Below are 27,826 nucleotides of genomic sequence, written 5' to 3'. Positions count from 1 at the left end.
CCATGCATACCTGCAGTGCAAATGCAGCAAACAGTTATTTGGCGTCAGATTTATTGTGCCAAACGCTTTCATGGGGTGGAGTCCACTTTATCCAATGCATCTGGATCCACAAAAGCTTGTGCTACAATAAAATCTGTTCGTTTTAAAGGAACTGCAAGACACTGTTGCATGAAAGCCAAAGACACTCCAGTTATGCAAAACATTCCCTCAGAACAGTAGGGGAATTGATTAAAATTAATTAAATTAATTAATTAAAGCTGAAGATCAACCTTGGAATCTGAAAACTATAAATCTCTGGTGATGCGGAAGTTGGATCTGAGTCCGGCAGCAGCTTATGACAGGTACTCCGCATGTGCTCAGAAGCACTTTCCCCCCAAATATTGTAGGGCTGCCATTGCCAGCTCCAATTTAGCTCAGCCTTTAAGGGTTCCAAAGCTGAACCAAAAATAATAGATACCATCTGCTTTGTGTGTATATATTAGGACTAATTTCTTCTTTGTTAAATATACACATAACATTTTGTTAATAAAGACAAAGCAGGGGCTTAACGCAAACAGATCAGGCTCTTTCTACTCTCTTTCCATGTTCAGTGTCAGAGTGCCAAGCACAAATTGTTCCATCGCTGTTTTAATCCAAAGCAGTAGCTATAGCAGTTTTAGCAAAGGCACATTCCCATAGCTCAGTGGTAGAGCATCTGCCTTTCATGAAAATGTCCCAGGTTCTATCCTTGATCTCTCTAAGCAGAGCTGGGTGAAGCCACTGGCTGAAATCCTGGAAAGCCACCTCCTGTCAAGTGTGCTGAGCTGGCGCAAGAGACGGGGGTGCCAACAGGTCTCCTTGCCAAGGGCGCGAGGCAACCCAGGTGCGCTTCTGCGTAGAGGGGCTCCTCTCCAAACGCAACAAGGCTGGCTTACACCACATTTTGACGCGCTTACACATGGCCATCTAAAAAGCGGGAGCACCCACAAGGCCACCAAGTCCAGAGTCCGGCATTACCTAACTCTGCCCCTTGCCCTGCCGCCCCCAACCTCGGGCGCGCACGAGGAAGGCGGGGAAGGGGCTGGCCCTTCCGCAGACGCGCACAGGCAGACGCGCGCCCACCCTCCCCCGGCGATGACGCACTTGGATCTGGGTAACTTTTTTAGGCGAGCCGGCGGCCGTCCCGAGCACTCGGTTCTCTCTTGGTCAGCGTGAAACAATGGCAGGAAGAAGCGGTCGCCTCGCCGTCCGGGGTTTGGTGGAGATGGGATCCCGCCCACGATGCTCGAAAGGAGCCGGGTAAGAGAGGGGGCTGATCCGAGAAGGGAGGTTTTGGAGATCAGGGGATCCGGCTTCTGTCCCGCCGTTTCTGCCTTCTCCCCAAATGCTTGCGCCTGCCGTCGGGGCGATCAGCCTTGCCCAAAGGCGCAAACTTTCAGCCCGGAGAGCTTTGGGGCTGCTGAGCGCCCGTCATAGAGACAACTTCTGAATTACAGAATCATAGGAAAGGACCCAACTCCCTCAATGCAGGAATCTTTTGCCCAAAGTGCAAGATTAAGCGTCTCATGCTCTACTGACTGAGCTATTTGAATAGTAGTTTTAATGTTAATAGCAATATTCGAGTATATGTCTGTGGTTTCTTTAAAAAGGCGGATACTCTGCCTTTTCCTATCAAGAAGCTGCAGGTGGCTAACCATAGAATTTAACCATTTAAAATATCAATTACAGCACACACAAAATAAAATAGAAGTTAAACACTAAAAGCAGCAGCTGAAGTATATACACTGCATGGAATCCTGCCAAAATTAGGCTGTAACAGAACTAATTGGGAATAAGCTGGACTGAACTCATTGGGGTTTACTTCTGTGTATATAGGTTCTATGCATAGGTTTCAGCTGCTAAGGTCCCATTTAAGTGAATGGACCTTACCATAACATTTTAGCAGAGATGTTTTAAATAATTCCAACTATTATTAAATGAATAATAATTAAAGTGAATTATGTAGTACCAATAAAAATAATGCATTCTCCTCGATTGTGTTTATTATTAGTGATTAATTAATTAAAATAGGGTTTAATCCTTCCAAAATATAACACCCTGAATTCCCATGGATTTCAGTGAGGGAGTGATATTATAGTCAGTCACAACTGTCCCATTAAGAACAATAGGTTGTGCAGCCAGTTTAATTTGGAAGTAGCAAGTCCGATTGAGTTTCATGGGACTTAACACCTAGATATGTAGGATATGTAGGGGTATCGTGTCCTGTCCCGCTGCTGGAGGCAAACTGCCCTGCCCCTGCCGCCATACCTGTTGCTACCAGTGCTGCTTTCCCTCCTGCCCTGCTGCTTCTGCTGCTGGCAGAGAAGTGGTGCCAACACATCGGCGCCAATTTTGGTCATTTTTGGCCAAAATCAGTGCTTCTTTGCCAGTGGAGGAGTGAGTGGAGCAGGCAAGGTGCCCCCTAGGAGCTTGTGCTGCCTGAGGCAGCTGTCTCTGGCTACCTAATGGCAGAGCCGGCTCCGTAGCTAAGAATGCCTGGGATTGCAGCCTTAATATGTTTCACTTGGGATGGCCTGTGCCCATATTAGAACATGCCTTACTAATTAATAACAAAAGATCAGCACGAGAAAAAACTGGATGTAAATAGTTTGACCATTTCCCACCTTCCCCTTCTAGGTACTTCTAAGAAAGTGCTGATTTCTCAATAGTGGTAGCTTCCCATTTCCCCCTCTGGCTGAGAAATGGACACTACCTTCTCCTTATAGATTCCCTTATTTGGTGCTTGCTTTCCTCTTTCCGTGCAGATTGCATTTGCCACCTTGCAGGCGCTTCAGCTCCAAAGGGGTTCTTGCCCCTTGCATCTTGAAGACCTGCTCCTCCCTGGCTTCATGGTCAGCGACCAAACAGCAGAGCCGGCCCTTCCTGAGTCTGGCAGCCCCCCTGCTTGGTGCCAAGCGGATGGAATATGCAGAAGTCCGTCAGCTCCCGTGAGTATGCCAAAAGAATGAGAGAAACGCCCACCCAGCTTAGTTCTTACTGAGAGTTGTAAAACTTTATCCAAGCTAAATTGCCAACATGGGTTTGCATGATGGAAGCGATCCCCCTTTAAAAAATAAATAAATTTAAATTTCATGCTATAGAACAGGGATCTCTAACTTCCAAGAGACTGCAATCTACTCCCACTATAAAAAAAAATTGGAAGTGACCAAAGTTGTGGAGCTTTCTTGGGGGGAAGGGGTGGTCGCTCAGGATCACACGATTAGTCAGGATCTACCAGCGGTGCCTGTTGGACAGCCCTACTATAGAAGCCAGAAAACAACAACCATTGATCTCTCCAATTATAAGAACAAGCAGCTTGCATATAGACAACAGGGATGTCAGATAACTCATCCCCCTGGCATCATAAAATCATACAGAAAAGAACCAAAAGGACATCTAGTCTAACCTGCCCACTCATCCCCCCTCCAAGTGCAGATTCTTCAGTGCTGGATGCTACTACAGTTCATTACCATAGCTCAGTAGGAGAACATCTGCTTTGCATGCAAGACCAGATGTCTTCTGGTAGAGCTGGGAATGTGTCCTGCCTGAAATCTTGGACAGTTGCTGTCAGTCAGTGTCTGCAATGCTGAGCTAGATGAGCAAATTGTCTGACTTGGCATAAGGTAGCTTCCCTGACAGATAACCATCCAGATTCTGCTTAAATATTTCTAGCGAAAGTGAGCCCAGCTTCTCCTGCAGCAGCTTGTTCCACTGTCAAACAGCTTTTACTGTTATGAAGTTTCGCCTAACGTTTAGCCAAAATCTGCCTCCCTGTCATTTTCACCCATTGTTCCTAGCACTCTGAAGCAACACCTTTCTATTTGATGGGAGTTGTGCATTTTGTTGTGTTTTTTTACATGACTGGGGCACGACAACCGGACTTGTAGTTCAGCAGAGAGGATTGCAATAGCTCTTCTCTGAGAACAACTTAGCTGACACTACTGCCTCAGGCCTCTGCTTGCTGCACTCTGCACATGACTCAGAAACACCCTCTTATTTTTTAGTTCACACATTCCAGAGATCAGAAACAGGCTCTGTGATGATGCTTAGCTCAAGAAGAGCAGTTCCCATATATATATTAGATGGGTGTGTGTGGGTGTGTGTAAGAAAGAAAGAAAGAAAGAAAGAAAGAAAGCTATGTTCCTTATACAGCCTTTGTGCTTTGCCACTTCCCACCACTCCAGGCTGATCATTCTCACTCATTGCCTTTTCACCTCCTTCTCCTGCAGGTATTCCATTGAGCAGATCTACAATACGGTGGCAGATGTGGGCAGCTACCGGTTGTTTGTGCCCTGGTGCACCGGCTCCCGCATCGTTTCCCATCGCAACGGGTTCCTGCAGGCTGAACTGGAAGTGGGATTCCCTCCTGTGGTAGAGCGCTACTCCTCCGACATATCCTTGGTGCCTCACCATCAGATCCGGGTAAGGAAGCATGGGAGGACGCGGCTTATGCTTTGGGTGTTTCCTTGGATGACCTTGCTGGCGAGGTTTCGTGCGCTCTTGTTTTGTCACAGGTCACTTTATAAACCAAGGGATTGAATTATATCCCCTCGCAGAAGCCACACTCACTCACCTGGAATATTTTATCCCAAGATCTCAGCCATTTGTGAACTGGCATTGCTAATCAGGGATGGGGAGAGCCTTTAGCCATCCAGTTCTGCTGAACCACAACTACCATTCTCCCTGACCATTAGCAGAAATCTGAGAAATGCTTACAATCTTCATTTCTTTGGGCTAATGGCTCATCTGTGTCAAGTGGGGTTGTTTTAGTTGTCAAGGCTACCTGCGCTGAACTCTGAAAACTGTCAATCCAAGCAAACACACTGAGTTATTCTTTCTTAGTAACTTGCAGTCCAGGATTATGATTTCCGGAATTTGCCGGGTGAGAGCTATTGCCATCAAACCAGTTTTAATCTGGTTTCAGTTTTATGATGTAGCAGCTCCTTGACTCACTTCCCCTCTCTGGCACATGCTTCCTTCACATGGCGATAAATAACACCCAGGGAGAAATGATGTCAGTGGACACTGGAAACTTCAAAAAGTTAATTCACCAGAGCAAAGAGTCCTGTTGCTTCCAACACAGGGCCTTTTGGAACTCGCTGGTGTGAGGGCCTGCAATGTTGAAACTATAGATGTGGAGATTTCTGTTATCTCCACCTTTGTGACCTGGGATTGCAAAAAAGTGTTTCAAGGAGAGGCAGACAGACCTAGCTGGGTTTGTGTTCTCATCAGAGGAGAGAGCCCTAGAGATGTATAGTGTTCTTGTAATTTTATTTACAGATATATTGGTTGGTTATAAAGAAAGCAAGGAACATATACACTTGTAGAGAGCAGCAGATCCACTGTCCACATTTCCAGAAAGGGGGAGAGATGGGCACCCATTGTGCTATGCTTTCATCTCACAAGACTGCTTTCTCAGCTTCTGACTCTGGCTATGTACACACCATGCACTTAAAGCCCAAAGTGCATGGCTTCCAGGAAAGAATCATGGCAACTGCAATTTGGTTAAGCATGCTGGGAATGGCAGCACAGTATGCAAATTCCCAAGACTCATGGTGGTGCAGAATGTGATTTAATTGTATGGTGTATATGTGGCCAGAGGTTCGTTACAAACTGCAAAGCTGTGTTGTTTTTAAAAATGTATACACCCACCCACACCAGGCATGGGCACTGGCAGGATGGGAAAATGTGCTACTCCAGAGATTTGATGGACTCCAACTCTCATCAGCCATAGCCAGTATGTTCAATGAATGGGGCTGATGGGAGTTGTGGTTCAACAGCATCAGGATGACTATAGTTTCCACATTTTTTATGTTAAGGTGAGAACTGAGGCTGCCCATGCTACCTCACTCCAGAATATAATTTATCTTTCTCTATCACTACCTGGAACAGTTCCATCTGCAGAAACACAGTTTCTCATTTGACCACATTCTTGTGCTACTGAATTCTGGACCCAGTATCAAATTCTGTGCTCAGGTTGAATTGTAGTAAACTGCATATAACACTGGTTGTTTGTTATAATATTTCAAATTAGTGTGATTACTGCATACTAAAGCCATGGATAAGGCTCATGCACTGCACTTCGGGTGTGCTGACCCCTGTGATTTCCCGAAATGCGGGAAACTCAGCCACAGAGTTTGTCCCAATTCCTATCTGTCTAGGGTAAATGAAAACTTGCAATAGCAGGTTTGTTGAACTCATGGCAGTGCGTTTTGGGGTATTTGAACTGATTTCAAAACTGTGAGCACTAACCCTGTGCTGTTTTCTCTACTCTTCAGGTTGTGAGTAATGACGGACGGTTGTTTCAGCATCTGGAAACACTGTGGCAGTTTGAACCAGGATGTCCAGGGCAGCCGGACAGCAGCTGCACGCTCAAGTTTTACGTAAGTGCCCTTCGTATGCCAGCACCTGGCGAGGGTGTGACTTGCAAAGCCAATAGGATGTGTGCTAAGAGCCGCATGTTGGCAAAGTCCCATTTCATCATAGGTTCAAAGATTACGCTGGAGGATTTATTGCAGCTTTGTCAATATGGGTCATTAATTGATTAGGTACTTCCACAGTTGCCTTTTTTAAAAAAAGTATTGATTGCCTTTCATAAGCAGAGATGTGTCAGCTAGGAGTCTTATTCAGCTACTTGTGCAACTTTCAGTATTTGGGCCCACACATTCACCCATGTATCTTCACAGCCACAATAAGTAGAAACCTGGTTAAAAACAACAACTCCTCCTCTTGATGTTCTCATTAATTTAAATTCTGCATGCAGAAATGCAAAATACAGCCTTAAATTTGCAGAATCAAATTTCACTCATTTGCCACATAAATTGTCTCCAATGCCCAAGAGTGATGCTACATTGAGGGAAATTAAAATAGCAGACCTAACTGCCTATCAGAACACTAGGCCAATTTCCCTCCTCCCAAGTAGACCCCAAGGCAGGTATTGGGCCCTGACAGCTGCCCAAGGTTGCCAGATGTGGCTGCTCACCTTGGCATAGGAATACCGCCATACCCTGCAAGTTTCCCAGAAAAAACAGGGCACCCCACTGTTTCTCACAAGAGAACGACAGCCATTTTGGATGCCACAATCTTGCACGATTTCACTCCACAATTCCACCCTCAAGCGCTTTTTTGTGGGGGGGCATGTTTTGGGGCACTGTCCCCCAAAAGCACTTTTTCAGGGGAAAATAATGGCGTGAAATTGTTTGAGATCATGGCGTCCAAAATGGCCACCATTCTCTCATAGGAAAAAAATGGGAGCATGGCATCCCTAAAGATTGTGTGCCAGATTTTGCTATCAAGGTGTTGGAGGGTATGTAATGCTCTTCTTCTCCCCTTTCTTCTCCCAATGTATCAGTGTATTAATTGTTTTTATCTCCCTCCCAGGTCTCCTTTGAATTCAAGTCAGTTCTGCATTCCCAACTGGCTAACCTCTTCTTTGATGAGGTAGCCAAGCGGATGGTGTCAGCCTTTGAGCAACGGTTAAAGAAACTGTACAGTCCACAGGCTGCAGTCCAACCACACAAGGCAGTTTGCTGCACGTGATGAATAGCCTCATATGTACTGAAGTATGGGGCATCTTTCCTGGTCTACAGAAGAACATTCCTCTTTACCATCATGCCTGGATCTCTTACTTTTTAAGGACATTGCTTTGTGTTTTTAATTTATATATATATATTATAACACTATACCATGATTCTCATATCTCATAGCAGTTGTATACAACAAAGCTGCCAACATAAATATATTATAGTTTAGCAATGCATATTCAGTGACAGGATAATATGGAAGGACATTGCTTTATTTATGCCTATTTAACTTGCAAAACCCTTGGAATACATTATTTCATTAATGATATTATTTTATTGAGAGTTTTATCCTAAGTTAATTTATTTTATATTTAATTCTGGTGGTATTGAGTCCTTACCTCAAAGGACACTTCTGTCAATGATTGACAAATGCAAATGTATGGAATTTTGTTAAGATATATATATATATATATATATATATATATATATATATATATCTTATTTAATGGCAATTCTTAAAAAAAAAATCCACTGGGTTGTTTTTTTTAAAACCGTGGTGCTTTATTTATTTTATTTTAAATGCCAATAAAACTTGAATACTTACAACACTTCCCAAGCCCAAATTTTTCTAGGTCAAAAGCTCCTGGGAAAAGCGAGCTTCTAGGAAGTGGGTCAAGGAGCAGCAGGAACGTGAGTTTTGCTTCCTTCATTAGCACACAGTGGGAACATGCTGGAATGTGTGAGCTGACCAGGAAGCTGAGTAACCATACAAAAATCTCGATGACAGAAGAGCTCTTGCCCTTTTCCTGTTTTCTTCCTCAGCCTTGATGCCCTTTGACTATCCTGTAAACATATGCAAGTTTGTTATTGCATTAAGAACTGGAAAAGAATACTGAGAATAAGAGAAGCACTTATAATTTCTAATAAGTTGAAGAAACTCAAGTTCCATTGGAATCCCTTGCTCCGGGGGTGGGGAACCTTTGTCCCTAGATGTTGCTGATCAAATTTAATAAGCAATAATAAGACCTATAATTCCCATCAGGCCCAGTCAAGTGTGGCAGTGGCCAGGGAGGGTGGGAGTTATACTTCAGCAACAGCTGGAGGAGTGAAGGTTCCCTACATCCGCCTTACTCCTAGGACTGTGAGAATATAGAGATGTCTGCAAACAAGACTTGACAGCTGGCAACATTAACCTTGCTGTGGGAATCCCTTGCAGACAACCACAGTGCCTGCAGAGAGGCGGTCAGGTCATGCATCCATAGCAGTGAGCATAGGAGGAATGACTGCTGGTAGGAACACAGAAGAAACATCACGGTGCATTTGCAGCAGTGCAACTGGATGCCTTCATCTGCCCCAGCTGCAACAAAACAAGTCTCTCCCATATCAGTCTCTACAGCTATAGCAGGCACTGTAACCTTCCAACAGTTTGACTTCACTCCTAAAGGTGCACTCATTCTCCTGAGACAGCCAGGTGCCAACAAGATGTCACTAGTAACAAGTAGCTAGGATTGACTGCCAGAAAGCAGCCTGGCATGATGAAATCCGAGTTTCCTCTTCTGCACTCTGCCCCGTCACAGGTCTTTGTACCTGATGTGGCTGGAACACTGAATTGCTGACAGGGTTGGCTTTTTGATCAACAGAGATGACACCTAGGAAGCTGGCATTCCGCCGAGTGGCAGAACTGTTCTAAGGACATCGAAGGCTGTGCCCTGTGGACTTTGATGCCAGCAAACCTCATTATGCTCACGCAAGCAAATTTAGCTACGGAACAAAACTAGCTATTCCCTCTATTTCTCAAATCTAGTGGTGAGTGCCAAACATGATATAACTAAAATGGCACCACCCAAGAAGAGGGAGGTCACTGCATGCTTGGGTGGGGGTGGAATCTCAAAGGTATTCAGAATTACAAAAAAAATATTAATTTCTATTTTCAAAAAAAAAAGTTTAATTAAGGATAAAGAAATGGGGGTGGAGGGACAGAAAGTGGCAAATTCCCAGCCATTGAAACATACCTGCACATACATGTACTGCATGCTTGATTCATCCAGTTTGTTTCTGTATATAAACCCTGTATATGAAGATCTCTCCTTCCTTCAGCACAACTGTGGGTGGGAATGGAGATCAGCTTTCTGCACAAAATCTTCTTTGTGGGTGCCATCACAGTATGGAGGGTTCTTGGTGTATTTGCAGCCACAAAGCCAGGCCTCTTTGGCCTCCTCCAGTTTGAATCTCAGGGGAGAGATTTCCGGGGCACATCTATTATGGGACCCATCACAAAATGGCTGTCGTAGCAAAATAAAAGGAGGAGTTTTTAAAAAACACAAAACAACCCCCTCGCTCACACCCATCACACTGCCAATGGAGTTTCCATTACAGTTTTGGTGTTGATCCATCAGAGTCATAGCAGATCAGTTGCGACTGTGTAAATAAAACCAGCACCACTTTTTGCGTGGTACTTTGGTTGGGCTGAGGCAATGATTTCTGCAACCTCTCTGTTCTTGGAAACCATGTTCCCATAGACACAAGAACTGCAGCATTTCATTTTATTTATTTCACTATACAGTGGTGCCCCGCAAGACGAACGCCTCACAAGACGGAAAACCCGCTAGACAAAAGGGTGTTCCATTTTGGAGGTGCTTCGCAAAACAAATTTCCTATGGGCTTGCTTCGCAAGACGAAAATGTTTTGCGAGTTCCTGCGGGGTTTTTTTCCTCCCCCCCCCTTTTTCTAAGCCGCTAAGCCGCTTATCTGCTTATCCACTAAGCCGCTAAAAGCCGCTAATAGCGCTAATCCGCTAAGCCGCTAATAGGGTTGCTTCGCAAGACGAAAAAACCGCTAGACGAAGAGACTCGCGGAACAGATTAATTTCGTCTTGCGAGGCACCACTGTATTTTTATACAGAGGGAAATCTGGAAGGACTACAGGTGGTTTACCTGCTTTTGGCTGTGACCGCAGGCACACCATGCATAACGCTTCCCTGCTGCTAGGTCCACCGGAAAGGGTTGTTTGGCTGCGATCACTGGCCGGACTGAAGATGTTGAAGCAGTTGAATGGATCCTTATCTGCAATGTGATCAGGGTGGGGTGGGAGTGGTGGAAAGAATGAAGATTATTAAAGGGAAAGGGCAGCAGGCTAGCTAGTGAACAGGCTTGCTGCAGTCAGCAGTTGGCCACCAGCAAACATCCCTGCAGCCTCATTTCCCAGGGCACAGGTGGAATTAAAGGCATTGTGGGGAGCTTCCTGGTTGCAGCCCAAGAACCCTATCTTGGCATGCAGAAGATGACAGAAGCAGGAAGCTCAGCTCCTCCTGTATCTGGACCCCAATCGACTCTACGGGGTGGAGATGCACAAGTTTCATTTCTGCACACAACATGCTGCAGAAAGCAGGACACACACTTGTCTTGTTTTTGCTACAGCTCTTGTAATGATCAGCTAGGAAGGTAATGGTTCAGTAAGCCTAATGGAAGAGTCGCCACCAGGTGGCAGTTCAGAGAAGGCCAAAGGCTACTGGTCATTTAGCAGAGCAGATGGGTTAATCCCAAGTGCATTTCGGTCATCTGGTTTTTACTATATACAAATCCACCTTCTGGCACACACAGGTTTCGACTGACCAACGTATTTGAGTTTCCCAGGTCAAAATGACTAATGGAAATGTGATCAGGGTGGGAGTGGTGATGAATTTTGGCTTGTCCTATGGCTCACTTCCTTGAGTCATAAGAATTATTTGATCAGCAGTTTGGCCTCTCTGCTCATGGTGTGCCATTGTGGGCACTTCTGTGGTTGATGGGTGAACATGAGGAGAGCCCTGCTGGAACAAGTCAAAGGCCCCTCTAGTCCAGGATTCTGCTCTCGCAGGGGCCAACCAGATGCCGATGGGAAGCCCAGAAGCAGCACAATAGTACAACATGTATTCACAGGCATGTTGCCTTTGCCACTGGAGGTAGAAGATACCCATCATGGTTAGTAGCCGCTGGCCTGGCTTGCAGCAAGAAGACAGAACTCATCGGTTTGTGGGTTTCTATTATACAAATAATGTTATCTATACTCATGTAAGTAGTTTAATATTAGTCATGGCTTTTGTTTTATTTCATAAAATGTATACACCGCTTGATTGTAGAAAAAATAAAACCCTCAAGGCCGATGATAAAAACAGTATTTTTTAAAAAATTACAACTCTAATTCAAAACATACAAAAGTTAAAATACTAAAATAGGTTAGAATTAGTTCAACTTTCTAACGATGATAAAAACAGTATTTTTAAAAAAATTACAACTCTAATTCAAAACATACAAAAGTTAAAATACTAAAATAGGTTAGAATTAGTTCAACTTTCTAAGCAAATACAGTGAAAAGTGCCTGCTTGATCTCAACAGGAGGCAGGGAGCTCCAAAGTGTAGGTGCCGCCACAGTAAACAACTTTATTTTTACAAATGCGGAATGGGTCGAGCCAGCACATGTGGGGTAAGGTTTTTGCCCAAAGAATAATAGAAACTGTAGACTGATAAGGGACAGGCAAGTCCCAGGACTCCCTGGTGAGGGGCATGAAAATCTGCTCAAAATCTCTGCCGCAAACAGCGTGATTCGTCCTGTCCCCCCACCTCTAAACTCAGTTGCGTCCATCATCAGGAGTACTAAAGTACTGTAGCGTGCTCTGCTTTCCCAATGCGAGCTGAGAGACTCAACACGTGTCTCAACTGATGCACGTGCGAATTCGGGAGCAGAAGTCGCTCGGGCTACGGGCTCAATTGACCCCACGCCCAGAGGTGAAGGTGCCGCTGGCTTCTGCGGGGCCTTGATCCCGAGCAAGTGTGACTCGGGCTGCAGCCTCCACGGAATCGCCCTTGGGTGCAAAAGCAACGCGCGTGCAAACGACGCCCAGACTCCACCGGCTCGGCGCGCTTGTGAAGCCGCCTGCCGATTCCCGAGGCTCCCGCGGCGGCGGCGGCGCTCACCTGGGGATAGGCGAGCCGGCGGAAGAAGGAGCCATACGCGCTCGAGAAGGCAGCGCCGGCTCCGCGCAGCGCAGGCATCGCTCGCAGCTGAGAGGCGTCAGCGGAACTCCGCCCCCGTGGAAGGGGTCACCTTCTCTCGCGGTCCCCCGCGCCAAGGCACCAGCCCCACCGGAAGCCGCAGGTGTTTCTGTTTCCGCCCCGCCGGCAGCCCCTGAACCGGCGACGAAAGGTTCCTAGCTGGCTCTTGCGGGAGCTGGAAGCCCAGGGAGGGAGGGAGAGAGAGAGAGAGAGAGAGAGAGGCGGGTGACCTTTTGCCCTGGGGCTGCGCTTTGGAGAGAGAGACAGAAAGACCCAAAGCGCCGCCGAGCTCGTCGACCATTGCATTTGCTCAGTCTCCTTCCTTGCAGGGAGGAGCGCCGGTTGCTAAAAAATAAAAATAAGAAGCAACGGATGGCCATATTTCGTGGGATGTTGGCATCCAAATGCATTCGTAAAAGGGTGAATTGCAAGAGCTGTGGAACTCTGTGACGTCATACGCTCTGTGGCAGTTATGGCAGTTGGTTCAGTTATGGCAGTCAGCAGTTACGTTGTGTTCTGCAGGCACGGTCGCCAAGAATGGGGAGGATGCCAAGCACACACCCCCAATTCCAAATGAGAGGGCTGCCCCCCAAATTTCTGCACCCACAGGGTGACCACACACACGTCAGCATGCTCTGTGGTGTGCACGCTGATGTTAGCACACTGACATCATGCAGCCCTGAGCCCCCTGTATCACGGAGGCAAGGCCGTCTGTGTGTGTTGCCGTCTGCCTCAGAGTTAGTCTGGAGTCCTATTAACTTAAGTCCTGCTCACCTGCATTTTATATTGTATATTGTATAATCTGCAAGTGCAAGCACACAAAGTAAACGTTATATGTCATTTAAACTTTAAAAAAGAGTTGTCTTGCATAGTTTTTATAGGAGGGGTAAGAGAACTAATTAAAGGTCAAACGACCCAGGGCTGTCTTCCGCAAATGGGAACTGGAGTTTACCGTATTCTTCGCCCTATAGGACGCACCTTTTCCCTTCCAAAAATGAAGGGGAAATGTGTGTGCATCCTATGGAGCGAATGCAGGCTCCTTGGCTTCAGCGATAGCAACACGAAGCCTCCGAAGCGCAGAGGGAGCGCTCCTGCCGCGCTCCGGAGGCTTCACATTGCTTTCGCTGAAGCCTGGAGAGCGAGAGAGGTCGGTGTGCACCGACCCCTCTTGCTCGCCAGGCTTCAGTGATAGCCACCTGAAGCCTCCAGAGCGCAGCGGGAGGTCCCGCTGTGCTCCGGAGGCTTCGGGTTCCTTTTGCTGAAGCCGGGAGAGCAAGACTCTCCTGGCTTCAGCAGAGAGGGAGAGCTGCGCAGTGCCCCTTCAGCGAAACGGGAGGAGAAATGGAAGGGGCTCCGTTTCTCCTGCCGCTTCGCTGAGGGGGCGCTGAGCAGAGAGCAAGGTGCGTCCTATGGCCGGGTGCGTCCTATAGAGCAAAAAATATGGTAATTTCCACATATTTAGCATCTATAGGCAGCAAAGCCCTTTGCAGAACAAATGGAGCTGCTGGCTTAACGCGGGGCCTCATGGTTTAAAAACAGGCAGGGAGCACTTCTCTGCCTTGTGGGGCCACATGCTGTTTAGTGGGTGGAAGCAGGAGCAAAACTGAGGAGCCTCGAGGGAGAAGGTTCAGGTTTACCAGAAGCAAGTTTCTTGCTGGATTTTGCAAGAACTGGATACCAGAAATTAGGGAGAAAGCAAACCCCCTTTACAACCCCCTTTACAAAAGCCCTATACACCACTGTGCCACAGGCAGCAGAATCCAAGGAATACCTCCATGGGTGCCTCTCTCCCAATGAGAATAAGAAGCTGTGGCAGTTTGAGAGTACATCCCAGACAAAAGCACTCCAGGGAGGTTTGGGACAAGGCTAGTGGGGAGAGAGCTGAGGGCGACAAAGAGACACCTGGAGGTCCATATTTGTTCTCTGGGCCTGAAGTTCCTCAACCTGGCTGAAAAAGGCTTCTGGATGGTTTTACATTTTTTACAAAATGTAAGGGCCCTTCTTCAGGATAAATACAAGTTTATCAAAATGAGAATGGGGCGGGGAGGCAGCATTGGTAATCAGTCTTCCTTTAGAGCTTCTTGCTGCAGTTTCCACACTTTGCAGTGAGTGCATTTCCCCATCTTACTGCAAAAAAGTCTGGTTTTTGACAGTAGCAAGTTTGTTGTGCGGAGATCCAATCAACTTTAACTGTGTGACCTGGATTTGTTCAAATACAGTTGTGATACAAATATATTTTATTCTGCCTTTTACAGGACAGGAATGAAAGGAGGAGAGTTACCAAAAGTGGAAGCAAAGGGTAAGTAAGCAACACTTGAGCATTTGAGATTTTCCTGTTGCTGTTAATCCCATTCCAACCCCTGTGAATTTTCTCATAGGAAAAAGTAAATGTTTTACGTTTAAACTCATGCTTTCCCCAAGTGAGAAGTGTCTCTTTGTTAAAACACCATTTAAAAAAACCTAACGCATCTGGCCTGCCCCCCAAACTCAGTACAGATTTCTTTTATATATACCGTAATAGAAAAAGTACACACACCTGCTTGTTTTACTATGCTGCTTTCCCCCACAGCTAAATATTAATAGGAATGTTCCAAATTCAAATGTTGGCCAACATTTCAAATTCAGTTTAACATCCATCCCTGATGTTTTGCAGAGAGGGGATTTGCCCTCAACTAATTTGCAAATCTGCCACCTGTTCTTTGTGCCTCTTTGGCATCTGCATATTTATGATTTTGTAACTTCTGTAACTGCATCAGACACACTGCAGTCTCAGCCACAGTAAAGCATATTTTTGAAATGTGGCTGTCAACATCAGTTCTGGCGTAGTCTGAAGTTACCAAAACCCAAAGGCAGAAATAAAAACTTTATGGGAAAATGTGCTAATTAAAATTCAGAATTCTTTTTTTTTTAGGCTCATAGTTATTTGCAATTTAGAAAGCTCTCCTTTGTCATCATATCCAGCCAAACTATGCCTAGAACATGCATGTGCTCTGATTTAGATTGACTTTTTCAATCCCCATTGCCTTGGAATACCATTGCACCTGTTTAGGTAAACCAGCTCAAATCCTGTGCAGACATATCAAACATTATTCCCAGGGAAAGGCACTTCTGGGATTTTTTGCTGCAGGTGCCCAAATAACTTGACCAGCCTTGACTTGCAGGGGATTTGCTGTTCCGCCTCAGGCAGCAAAATCTCTAGCTGTCTGCCCAACAAACAGCTTGGTCATATACTGCTTTTGTGATATTTCCAGCAAAATCCTATGATTTCTCCATAGCATTCCACATTGAATAGTTACATTCTCTCTAATGGAGATTAGGGCTATATACACATTATTGGCTTGAAACACAGCTAGGTTGGTTTTTTTTTACTTCAATTCAGATTGAAACTGGTTTCACAAGAAAAGACAGGATACAGATATGGATTGTGGTGAACGTGGTATGTATATATACTGCTTCCCAAACTTACAGTGGGAGCGCATTGGATGCAGAGTAAACGGGTGAGTGTACACAGCCTAGAAATATCTGATCTCACACTCTTCAAAGCTGAGCAACAGAACCCAAGCAAGGCAACTGAGATGGAGCCAGCATGAGGAGGAAAAGCCACACAACCCCACAGAAAGTGGATGTTCAGACAGGAAGCCCGTGTCGTCTTGTGTTCTTTTCTTACTGGGCTGTTATATGATGTATTATATTGCGTATGTCATTTACCTTTATTTTACCTATATTACGTAAGTTTTCTGCTGCCCTTTTGGACTCTACGTTTAGCCTGGGTTCAAGGTCCAAAGTCATTACTGCTGCTTGAATGAGATGAGGCAGTGCTCTCAGCCTCCCTTACAAATCCAGAGGGCGTGTTTTCTCTTACATTTTATTTGGCTGACTGAGGGTAAGCAGTGAAGGAGACTGACAGAAAAAGGAGCCATCTGCACTCTTACTTTCCACACAATTCATATGTGTAGCAAATTTCTCCCAATCGCCATCTGATTCAAATCATGCTCCTCTGAGGGACCCCTTCACACACACCAGGTGCTACATGGAAGCCTCTTGGAGCATTTTTACATGTTTGTGAAGTGTATGAATATGACAACAATGTACGTGGTGGTGAAGCATGAGCAGAAGAGGCCATCATATGACAGGGTGTGTGGGTGTGGGTGTGCGTGTGTGTGTTAAAAAGCAGGGGCAGGTTTTTAGTTGTTTTCCCACATCCTAATTTCTGGAGGGAATGATCAAATTGTTACAGGAGTGGGATCTCCCGATTCCCCCACTCTGGAGTCTCTGTCGCAAATGCAACGATGCATGGAAGATGCCTGTCTGAAGAAGACATCTGGGGAGATTGGGCGACCTGCTGCAATTCCAGTGTGCATGGAATTCCCCATTTCATCAGACAGGCATCTTCCATGCATTTCTGATTACATGCCAGTAATCACCTTCACCATGGGGGGGGGCAGCCTCTCCTGAAGAGAACCACTACATGCCAGGGCATTGGTGCATAATCTGTTGCGGGCTATGTGCTGTTGGTGGGTGGGGTTGAAGCCAGCAGTGGGAAAAGCAGAGCCTTTCCATCTCCCTCCCTGCCCAGAGGGCTGCCAGAGGGTGGACAGACCAGTCTTAGAATCATAGAATTGTAGAGTTGGAAGGGACCATGAGGATCATCTAGTCCAACCCCCTGCCTTCATCTGCCCAAGCTGCAACAAAACATGTCCCTCCTGCAGTGGTCTCTACAGCCACAGCAGGTGCCAACAACCTCACCCACAAACTCCCCCATTGTCTCCCAAGACAGATGGATGACAACAATTCTTTCTTTCTTTCTTTCTTTCTTTCTTTCTTTCTTTCTTTCTTTCTTTCTCTCTCTCTCTCTCTCTCTCTCTCTCTCTCTCTCTCTTTCTTTCTTTCTTTCTTTCATTCTGCAGCAAGCAAACACCTATATTGTATTTTACCAGACCACAGAAGGCAGAAGGGACAACCCTTAAAGGTGTATTGAAAAAAAGAATCTTTTATTTTAAAAAGTGATCCAAAAGTCATCTACCATTTCCAGTTGGCAAGGCTGGAAATTATTTATTTGTAGAAGAATTTATATCCTGCCCTCCCAGAAGACCTCCCCTACCTCCTCTTATCATGGCAGTGTGACACCACATAAATACAACAGAATACAATCAATAAAAGTACAGCACCATCGGAATGAATAAACAGACAACAGCATTATAGAAGCAGCATAGAAGCAATTTAAATAGGAACTCCAAATTGTTAAAAGGGTTTTGCCTGGCCCTGAAAGATAACTTAGTAGGAAGCTCAGAAGAACCTCCTGCTTTGGGTAACATCTTGCCTGATGAAGCATTCTGGAGAACGTGTTACTATTTTGTGACATTTTAGTATGGGCCTTATAAAAGCATTTACCAACTGCAGATTTTGGCAGTTTATGGACCAAAAACACAGCTATTTTTGCTTCCTATGTCTCCTGGGAGAGTATTCCATAGCTGGGGAGAAAAGGCGGTCTCCTGGCAGTGGACTCAATGTCTACATAGTAAGAAGCACATCACAACTATACAGAATAGAAACAAGGATGACCGATACCCCAAAACTATAACATCTCTTTATTTCTTAATGATTTTTTTCTTCCTTCTTTGGTTAGCAATGGGTACAGCCTTTAATTTTAAACTTCACAGAGGTGTACATAGTTTTAAAGTTGTAAATGTGCCTTTCCACTTGGAAGATTGTATCTTGCAGAAAAGAAATACAAATGGGTTATTTTAAAAAGGACTGCTTATATGGAGGACCTTTAAAAAAATATAAAGTAAATTTATAGTTCCCTCATGAAAAGCCTTGCCAGCTCAAAATGCACTGGAATAACTTTTGGTCATTATTTATTTAAAAACGTCACTTCTGCTTTCCACGGCTCAACGCAAGAAAAGGCAACCTGTGGCTCCCCAGATGTTGCCAAGCTCCAAGAGCCCCAGTCGCAACACCTGGAGGCCCACAGATATCCCACTCCTGCTTTAGCACACTGCCCTCTACTCAGGGACTCCGGAAATGCTCTTGTTCCCATTACAGTATTCCCTTTCTTCTCTAAGCGCACATTCTGCTGACGTTTTCTCACACAGGCCATTCTGGCCAGGTTGGCGAAAGCCTTGATCAGTGCTTGCATTAAAATGGGGGGTGGCCGCCCTGTGTCCCCTCCAGATGTTGTTTGTCTCCAACTCCCATCTTCCCCAGCAACGTGGTCAACAGTCAGGAAATGATGGGAGTTGTGTTCCAAGAACATTTGAAGGACACCCAGTGTGGGGAGAGGGGAAGGAGAAAATTTCCCACCCATGATATCACTCTATGCTTAGTTAAATTTGAAGGGGGAAAGCCCCAATTGTTTTAGTTTCTTAAAGTCTTTGATATTAATTATTATTATTTATTATAATAAAGAACAGTGAAGCAGCATGAAAAAAAATATATCTTAGCTACATTACCTTAATTGCCAAAATATATATATACATCTTTTCTTCTTTAATTAAAAATAACAACTACCAAGGAGGGGAGGGGTGTTAGGCACAGGCAAGGTACTAAACGAGACATTAGCATCAAAAGATGGGTATAAAGAAATATACCCCAGTGCAACCAAATGTGGAGATTACTCCTTTTCCTCCTCCAATTTTTATTTTTGTCCTCTTCCTGCCAAGGAAGAGACTCCAGTGCTCTTGCCCCAGTGCTTTTTCAAAGCACCACAACTAGTCTGCCTTACATACAAATTTTTCGCGTTGACCTTAATGCCTGTGTTAGAATCATGGAGTCATGGAATTGTAGAGTTGGAAGGGACCCTGAGTGTCATCTAATCCAACTCCTTGCAAAGCAGGAATTTCAATTAAATCATACATAACAGATAGCCACCCAGCCTCTGCTTTAAAAACCCCAATAGTTAGGATTTCAAGTCAGTTTCATTCCTGGGACACTGTTCCTGAACTCCCAAGTTTGTTGGACAGGTGCTTTGGCTGGAAAAGGTGCAGTAAGGACAATCCAAACGACTGATCGGCTGCAGGAGCACCTTCCCTCTGAGGAAAGGCTGAAGCATTTTTGATTCTTAAAAAAATGGATGAATTTCACAGCCAAACGTAACAAACTGCCAAACTACATGAAATGTTGGAGATCTGTGATGAGATGGACTGAGAGCCACCAACTTGGATGACTTTAAAGGAGGACTAGGGAAACATATGGAAGATGAGGCTATCAGTGACTACCACGATGGCTGTGTTTTCCAACCACTGTCAGAATGCCTTCATAACTCTTGATAGAAAGTCATGTCCCAAACCGGTAAGTTTTGTAGGAGGAAACATTGTGGCTGAAACAGACAGGATGGAGGTGATAGCTGCCATTTTTAAAAGAGAGCAGGCGCATTTGGATGATTCTAGAAATAAGTGCTTCCTCCCATACCCCACAAGCCTCTTGCACCTACACATTCTCTCTCTACTGTCTAAATTTTAGCTTGAGATCTATTCCGATCCAAACGTTTGGTGAAGCCAGTAAGCTTTTCCCCAGTCAGATTTCCAGGTCTAACCACACTTCCAAGATGGGTGATTTCCTTAGATAAAAAGAGTCTGGCCAGCATGAACCTGCAACTTCAATAGGTCATGCAAGATGAGAAAACTGGATAGTATTTTTTCACAACCAGGGCTGAGAGCAGATGGACTTTAAAATGACAAGTCAACATGGTGTCCCCCCCCCCCACAAAATGGGCTGCCCAGCTTCTCCACACTCCTGTTCTAATTCTTTTGGCAGACCCATTGAACAACAAATTAAACTCTGATTGAATAACTCGCCTTGCATTTCACTCTATGTTTCAGGTGAGCTCTCTGTCTCTCCTCCATATTTAAGTTCATCTGATCTATCATCTGCTTAGTGACTGAAAGAAAAATGCCCTAAATTTTTAAAGAGACTGCCACAACTATTTGCCAGATGATAGATGTGTGGAATATACACCCTAAGTACACCCTTCACCATCTCTTAGGTTGGGTATGTGCTCCTTTGAACTCATAGGAGCATCCTAGGACAAGTAGCACCCGTAAACAAGCTGCTACATTTTTGCACAGGGTTGTGTGCATCATTCTGGCATTAACGTTTGACCTGAACATGTTATTGCCAGTTCTTTTCTTTGGGACTCGGGAGGGAGGCTGCATGATTTGTGGTGGCCTAATGGACAGAACTGGCATACTTAAGTGCATGTCCTCCTTCCCCACAAAATTTCCTGCATTGACACTTCTTTAGATAAATATTTTGCCTGCCAGGACAAGCTCACTACTACTTGAACCACAGCATCCCAAACTGAATGCCAGCTGCCCAAACCATCTTTCCACTCACTAGCTCCTTTCAGATGTAATCCAGAGCATAGATTAATGTTTTTTTAGGGCGTTATTCCAGATGACCAGATGAATGGCAGCCCACCTAAGACTTGATAAAATCCCCCCTTCCAGGTGAGTCTTTGAAGCCACAAAGCATGCCTGGTGGTTTGAACTGGGCACATAGCATTCCTTAAGTCAAGGAGACCAAACAGGGCTGGGACTGGATTTTGAGGACAAATATATCCCCACAAAACCGCTAGCAAGGAGATAGTGGGGGGGGGGGGATTTCAGAACACAACCCTTGAAAGTGTAATGGGGTGAATGTGGGATTCTCTCCCCCACTGCACACGCGTGTGATGATGTGTGAACCCCAAATCTACCTACCCATGAAATGGGTCAGTCTCCAGCCAGTCTCCTGGCACACATTTCCCAAGCGTATGCCTGCCAGTTAACACAAATGCAGGGGTAGGTGGGGGAGGCATATTCAGGTAGGGTGGACAAGGAGGAGAGGGCTGCTTAAGCCTTCTCATGCCTGCCAACTCATCCATAAGTTATGCTACACACACACACACACACACACACCACTGATTTTCTCTGCAGTCGGGCTTCTTCTGGCCTCAGAGCCAAACTGGGAGAAAAGCACTAAAAAGAAAAAGAAAAAAGCTCATGTTTCTGCCTAGTTGTTTTAGCATAAGCCCCCCACCTCACTGTTAGGAGTGGAACCTGGGGTTGGGAACCATGTTTTTTTCTTGTACTGTTATGTAGCTGTGCCTTCACTAGAGAGGTACAGGTCTCTCTCGACCGTTATGCACGAAGCCTTGTGCTGCCTTCCTGCCCAGCCAATGCCCTGGTCCTTCCCTCCTCTGCTTACAGAGTCCCCTTTCTTCTCCAAACCATTCCCAATTGTGAACTTGCCCCTTCATATCTGCCTATTTTCACCTGTGTGCTTCTTCAACTTGCCTTCTTTTAGGGGAAGTTCCACGTGCCCACTTCAGGAACCCACCTCAGGGTACTTCCCTCCTGCCTCCCCCCTGCATATCGAATCAAATTTAGTTGGGAGTCCGTGGGTATGTGGGTAACAATTGTGCAAATCCAGCATTTATTGGCAGGAAACCTTAAGAAGTCAAACCTGCAGTTCCAGGAAGAGGAAAGTTAGTATGGCTGGGAAAAATATACCACCGCAAACCAGTGAGAAGGGCAAAAGTCCACTGGCGTGGCTGGATGAGGAACTCTGCAGGTGCTGGCTAAGCATCTGTTTCCCCAATCCAGCTGCCTGGTGGCACCACGGATTCCCAACAGGAGACTGAGGACAACACCAACCAGTTGTTTACAGGAATGGGGGCGGCAAGGGGCTGGATGTGGTCCTTCCCCGACTTCCAACTCTGAATCAAACAGTTGATCTGTGCAATTGCTTTCTTAAAAAACAGACAATTTAAAACAAAACAAAAATTCACCAGCGATCCAAGGCCACAGTTGGGCAGTTGGACAAGAGCCAAGAAGATCCACACCAGAATGACAGTGAAGGACAAAACTGAACTGGAATGTGGCAGAAGTGCTGGCCTGGATGCCTTTCAAAGAGGAGTCTGCTGTCCAAGCAGTAAGTGCATAATGTTGATGGGTATTTCTGTCTGTGAACGCTCTGCTGAAAGGGTGGGGGAAATGTCAAGCGTCATTCCACTTTCTAGCTGCTCCTTAATTAGTGCCAAAGCTGCCATGATGAGAAGCTGCCTGGTTTCCATGTGGAAAAGCTGCTGCTCTTGTCAGTTTCCAGTAGTTTTCTGTTGAACAATTTTTTTAAAAAACCCCACACGCCAAACCCCTACAGCACACTCACACACACACAAAATGTGGAGCCAGGTACATCTGTTTACGTGAAACAAAACAAACCAAAGGATGAAATCTTGAAAAGATGCTGTGATTTCTCTCCCCGCCCCTTTACTTCAAGCATCCAACTCATCTGTGGGGCAGGTATTTTTCAAAAAGGGGGGAAATAAAAAGAAGAAACAAAAGCAAAAAGCACACAGAGGAGGGGGGAGATGAATTTGAACAGCAGTGGCCATTCCTGTGGTCATCATCACATGCCCAGCACCATTTGAAAATAGTGCAAATTGGAAGAGGTGGCTGGGATGTGCCCGCAATGACATGGAGGCAAGTCTGGGTGGGATTCCTCAGGATATCTGACTTGGACCCCATTTCCCCTCATCGCAACATCCTTTAAAAATGCTTAAAGGAGAATGGAGCTGACTCCCTGGAGATGGGAGAGGGCTCACACTGGTGGGAAGACCAATGCTCTTGTCAGCTAGGAGCTGATTTAGCTTAGAGCTTTTGACTGGGCTGGAAGATGTTCCTTCACCAGAACGGAGCTGCTTTGGAGGTGGAAGGAGCAGCTCCTGCCCTTAGATGAAGTCTCCACCCTGCCTCTTTGCTGTTGGCTTTTGGGTGGCTGGTCTGATGGAGTAGGAAAAGGTCCTTTTCTGGAGGGGCTGGAAAGCACCTTGGTGGTGAGCGGTGATTGTTTGCAATGGCCTTGTTAACTGCAGGGCACCTAACAAAGCCTCCTGAAGGTATGGAAGAGAAGGGTCATAAGCATGAAAGCGAGGGGTTGTTTCCTTCAGGTCAGTGTTAAAGACCCCTGGCTGTGGGAGATTTGGGAGAACCGAGTGGCTTTTTCTCCCAGCAGAAACACTAAGAAAGGCTCATCTGTGTGCACTTCTGAAGACCTCCAGGCTCTCTCACTACAGGATTCCTGCGTGGGGTTTCCAAGTAACGCCTTCCGAATCTCACCCTCTTGTGCATCAGAGACCTCAAAAGCTCCACCCTGTTGCCGCAGCTGGACCTTTCCGCTGCCTTGCGCCTTGCTGGATTCCTTATCCCTGGTTTGGAAAATGCCCTGCTCTGCAAAGATAGCATTCCTTCCAGGACAAGGTGGCCACAGTCCGATTAGCTGATCCTACCCTCGAGGGGAGTGTCTTCAGGTATCTGATCAGCAGACTGCTTCACCGTTTCCCCCTGGGAGTGCAACTTCTTGTGAAATAAGTGCGGCATCGCAGACACAGCTGACAAGGGAGCTGGGTGTTGTTCGCTCAACCTGCCTCCTTTGGAAGGGTTCAGTATGACGGGCTCAGAACCGAGGAACGTAGACTCCTGGTGCACCTTTGCTTGGCACTGCTCTGCCCATGGCAGGAAGACTCCCTCTGAAGTCTTGCATGTGGTTGCTCTACGTCTCGGGATCCGTGGCTCAGGCACAGATTGCTTTCCTATAGCAGAGAGCAGCCTGGTATCGCCCAAGTTAACCTTTGTCCTGAACTGGGGCACCTCCCTTTTCGTTCATGCCCTAAACATGAAGATAAAGGAAGAAGCACAGGACAGTCTAAACCAGTTGCGTGTCAAAGAGCAATAAAAGAAAAAGAAAAATATAGGAAATTGCAGCATCCACCACAATAATAGCCCTGCAAGCCTGAAGGCCATTCACCTGCCCACTTCAATTTCCTATGAAATCTTCACATTTCTTTACTCCTTTCTTCTCCATCTAGTGCTCCCTGAGGTCTCTGTGTCTTAGTTCATTGCCTACTCTAACCCTCCTTCCTTCAGCCACTTTCCCTGCTTAGCTCCCTGCTGCTGGCATCCTTGTCTCAGACAGACTCTCCCACTAGCACTTCCAGCCTTCATCTCCCCTTCACCCAGACCCCTTATCACCTCTCATTTCCTTCTGAAAGAATCCAACCTGTCCCTAGATTATGTAGATTTCCTCCCCACTTAGTCAAAATTATCTCCTGCTCTCTTCAAAGCAGCCATCCTTCCGCAGCTAACCCTTTCCCCCCTAGCTGGGAGAAAACTTGTGAACATTCCGTGACCTCACAGCAGCTAAGCTGTTGGCAGGCGATGGCCTGATACCCACCATTCCTTTCTGGCTGCTGTTGTCACCTTGCAGGTTGAGGAAAGGGTTGGTTTGTGCGGTGAGGACAGGTGGGATAGTTACCCCTGCTGCAGCTGACATCAGGCTGTTCCCACTGGTGCTGAGTGATGGGGAAGCCATCAAGGAACTGGCTGGATTAAGCTGCTGAGGGGAAATGGAGGCCAGGAGGTTGCTGTTGGCAACTGAAGCTGCAGGGGCATTGGAGTGGAGGAGGGATGTGGAGGTAGCCGGCCTGAGGCCAGTCATGGACAGCTGGGAGGAGCTGGCCATCTGGAGCCGCTGCAGCTCCCTCTTCTGCTGAATCTGTTGAATCATCTGGAATACCAAAGCCTGCTGCTCCTGGGAAGACAAAATTGCAAAGGTCAGCTGCAGAAGGATCTTGGCAGCTCTCCCTCCATGCCAACAGGAGAGAAGAACTAGGGGAAGGAGTGCTCCCATAACTTAGGTCTGCCACCCCAGTCATGGGCTGGAGCAGGAAGGAAGGCTCTGCCTGAATCAGGATCCTGCGCTATGGGATTTCATTTTTCTTGAGGTGCCCCCCCCCAGGGATCTCCACCCCGCAGTTCAAGAGCCACTGCTCTGCCTACTGTCTTTACATCGTTCATAATGTTATGAACCTCTCTCATAATTCCTCCACACACCAATCTTTGACCTCCCCAGATGATCCAAGCTTTTTTCATCCTTTCCTGGAACTTCCACCCCAGCCTCCCAAGTGTAAGAAGCCAAGGCACCTCATCAGCTGCTTAGCCCCCTTGCCTGCCACAACTGTGGGCAGGAGTTGCCAACCAGAGCAGAGGTACTTACTGGGTTGAGTGGCTGCGAAGTCAGGAGCTGCTGCAGCTGCTGGAGCTGGAGCTCATGCTGGCTGAGGAGCTGCTGCTGCTGCTCAGTCAGGTGGCTTGTGCTGGCCATGCTGGAGAAAGGTAAGAGGGATAAAGCGTCGAGGGGGGTGGGGTTAGAGAGCTATCTCCAGAAACAGTGGGGCCACGCCCCAAAACATTGGCGCTCAAGACAGAAAAGCCAACTGACACCTCTGGTTCTAATTTCACCCCAAGGAACCTCCTCAAAACAAATAAGAGCTGAGGCAAGAGGAGTGCTGTTTGGGTTAAAGAGGGCTTGAGAATAACTTAATGGTTCACTGTGTCCCCTGGGTCAGATCTGCCTGCCTCCCACTCTGCCACCTTCCAATGGCACTGAAAATTGGCTGCGTTAGGAGGCATGCCAGGCATGCTCCCTCACCTGGCCTCATGTACAGGAGGGAACGTACGACATGGCTCTTATACAACCTCACTGCACTGCCCTCGGGCGCTTCCCACAGAGGCACTTGGTTGGTCACTGTAACAGGATGCAGGACTAGCTAGGCCTTTGGTCTGATCCAGGAGAGCACTCATTTGCCCACCGCCTTATGGCAAGAGACCAGGCCTTGTTGTTGCAAACTGGCGGTCCAGAGAAGGCATGAGTCTTGCTCACCTGCTGTCATGCTTCCCTTATTGTGTCTCCTTCCCCCACCTTTGGTCCCTTATATGCCTTAAAGGTTAGAAACTCTCTTCCCTTTTACTTGCACCCAGGTAAAATTCCTGCAGTCACAGAACTGCAAGGTGCACGTAGCCCTAGTTTGGATCTTTCCAAACGGCAGGTTGGACTACACTTCAAGTCAGGGGTGGAGAATGCTTTTCACACATTCCCTGTCGGGCAACCTTCCAAGGGCCACATGGCAATAGTAGGCAGGGTCAGGGTCAAAAGTGGGCAGGCCAATGGACTTATGCTTTATGTTTGTACAGTAGGCAAGTTCATACACCTCCCCCCCTCTATCCTCCATCCAGACCAGAGCTCAAGGAGACATCCCAGCCAGGCAAAAGTACTCTAGGTGTGAAGCAGGATAAGTGAGGGGCATAGCTTGAGGAGAGTTCTGAGGTCCAGATAGAGAGGCTTGGAGGGCTGCATTTGGCCCCAGGCCTGATGTCCCCAACTCCTGCTTTAAGGTGAGTGCACATCTCTGCATCTCCTGCTTCCATCACTGATGTCTTTTCATCGTTTTGTGCCTTGCCTGGATGATATAGCTCAGGGGTATGCACAAACCTTGCAAAACACACCACATGTAATTAAATCTGGGAGGCCAACCAGGAACAGCAGGTGTGGGTGAAAGCCAAACGCCTGGGAGCCCGGCAGAGTAGGTGGGGACAGCCACCTCCCCTGAAGCTTTCACCAATAAAATGCTTTTCTGGAACGTGTGGCAGAACTCTGGCCAAGTAGAGCCCCTTTAGGCACTGCAAACCCACCTCCATCTGTTCCTCCCTCCCTCTTCTCCCCTCCTTCCTGAGCCTTACCTGCTTTGGCTGCTGGAGAGCTGCAGGTTTGGGGCCCCACTGCTTTGCACCAAGAGGGGATTCTGGGCCTGGGTGGCCACTGCTCCATTCAGACCTCCCATGATACCGTTGATGGGTACCTGCTGCCCTCCCGCCAGGCTCCCAAGTAGACCATCCACCAGGCTATGATTGGCAGTGGTGCCTCCCCCGTGGACAGTCCCCATTGCCCTGGCCAAGCCGTTCACTGGTGGCGGCTGTTGCACCCCAGTCGTCATCGGGAGGGAGGCAGGGCTCTGCTGCAGCAAGGGCAGTGGGGGAGGCGTGCTGTGGAAGGAGAGGGAGGAGCTGCTTCTGCTGGGGCAGCCGGAGTGAGGATCCTGTGAGAAGGGAGGAGAAAGGAGGGAGAATCATTCTGGTGCACAAGGGATCCTACCCAGGGGCTGCCTGTGACTGAATCCAGCACATCCCACCAAAGGGAAAGGCATCTGCCAGGTCCAAACTGCTGACAACAGGGATGGCATTTTGATGCCCAAGCTAATGAGTGTGTGTGTGTGTAAAACCCTTGTGGGAGGTCTCCTGTGCCAGCCCCTGCTGAAATGAATGGAAGCCACACAAGCGTGCTGCCACACTCATACACAGCTCCCACTGATTTCATGGCAGCTGGTGTTGCAGGAGATATTCCCCATTGGCTGGTCTGCCTGCCACTCGGCCACGCTCC

General features: G+C 46.8%; 3 protein-coding genes and 1 long non-coding RNA gene across 11 annotated transcripts in view; 2 read left to right on the top strand and 2 right to left on the bottom strand.

The window, feature by feature from the left end:
* The first annotated feature begins 286 nt into the window (after window positions 1–286).
* Window positions 287–8,013, top strand: LOC307200970 (coenzyme Q-binding protein COQ10 homolog B, mitochondrial-like). Of its 2 annotated transcripts, XM_079950078.1 has the most exons (5): window positions 321–1,278; window positions 2,784–2,966; window positions 4,248–4,440; window positions 6,297–6,401; window positions 7,399–8,013. In XM_079950078.1, exons 1-5 carry the CDS (start codon window positions 1,199–1,201, stop codon window positions 7,555–7,557), a joined length of 720 nt encoding a protein of 239 aa, XP_079806204.1. In that variant the 5' UTR covers window positions 321–1,198; the 3' UTR covers window positions 7,558–8,013. The 2 variants fall into 2 exon arrangements, with proteins under 2 accessions (XP_079806203.1, XP_079806204.1); XM_079950077.1 differs by lacking the exon at window positions 7,399–8,013 and having other exon boundaries at window positions 287–1,278; window positions 6,297–7,392.
* A 128-nt stretch (window positions 8,014–8,141) lies between these two features.
* On the bottom strand, window positions 8,142–12,654 carry CISD3 (CDGSH iron sulfur domain 3). The gene is made up of 4 exons (XM_079950169.1): window positions 12,494–12,654; window positions 10,475–10,603; window positions 9,554–9,823; window positions 8,142–8,384 (listed from the first exon to the last, which is right to left on the bottom strand). Exons 1-3 carry the CDS (start codon window positions 12,569–12,571, stop codon window positions 9,635–9,637), a joined length of 396 nt encoding a protein of 131 aa, XP_079806295.1. The 5' UTR covers window positions 12,572–12,654; the 3' UTR covers window positions 8,142–8,384; window positions 9,554–9,634.
* Window positions 12,655–12,793: 139 nt separating this feature from the next.
* LOC307201077 lies at window positions 12,794–22,678 on the top strand. 2 transcript variants are annotated; one of them, XR_013832500.1, is made up of 4 exons: window positions 12,794–12,991; window positions 14,827–14,870; window positions 19,657–21,018; window positions 22,314–22,678. It is a non-coding gene; the product is annotated as an uncharacterized lncRNA (long non-coding RNA). The 2 variants fall into 2 exon arrangements; XR_013832501.1 differs by lacking the exons at window positions 12,794–12,991; window positions 14,827–14,870 and having other exon boundaries at window positions 16,984–21,018.
* The window catches only part of MLLT6 (MLLT6, PHD finger containing), an 89,381-nt gene continuing 83,509 nt past the window's right edge, over window positions 21,955–27,826 (bottom strand). For 5 of the 6 annotated variants that reach the window (XM_079949346.1, XM_079949344.1, XM_079949347.1 and 2 more), the window contains exons 17-20: window positions 27,130–27,485; window positions 25,607–25,715; window positions 24,785–25,141; window positions 21,955–24,220 (exon numbers count right to left, since the gene is read on the bottom strand). In XM_079949346.1, coding sequence (XP_079805472.1) covers window positions 24,176–24,220; window positions 24,785–25,141; window positions 25,607–25,715; window positions 27,130–27,485 — 867 coding nt within the window. In that variant the 3' untranslated portion in view covers window positions 21,955–24,175. The remainder of the gene's footprint in view (window positions 24,221–24,784; window positions 25,142–25,606; window positions 25,716–27,129; window positions 27,486–27,826) is intronic. The other variant, XM_079949349.1, reaches the window with a different exon arrangement.

The sequence above is a fragment of the Podarcis cretensis genome (assembly GCF_951804945.1).
Source record: "Podarcis cretensis genome assembly, chromosome: 13".
NCBI classification, from domain to species: domain Eukaryota; kingdom Metazoa; phylum Chordata; class Lepidosauria; order Squamata; family Lacertidae; genus Podarcis; species Podarcis cretensis.
This window is presented reverse-complemented; position numbering and strand designations above follow the sequence as displayed.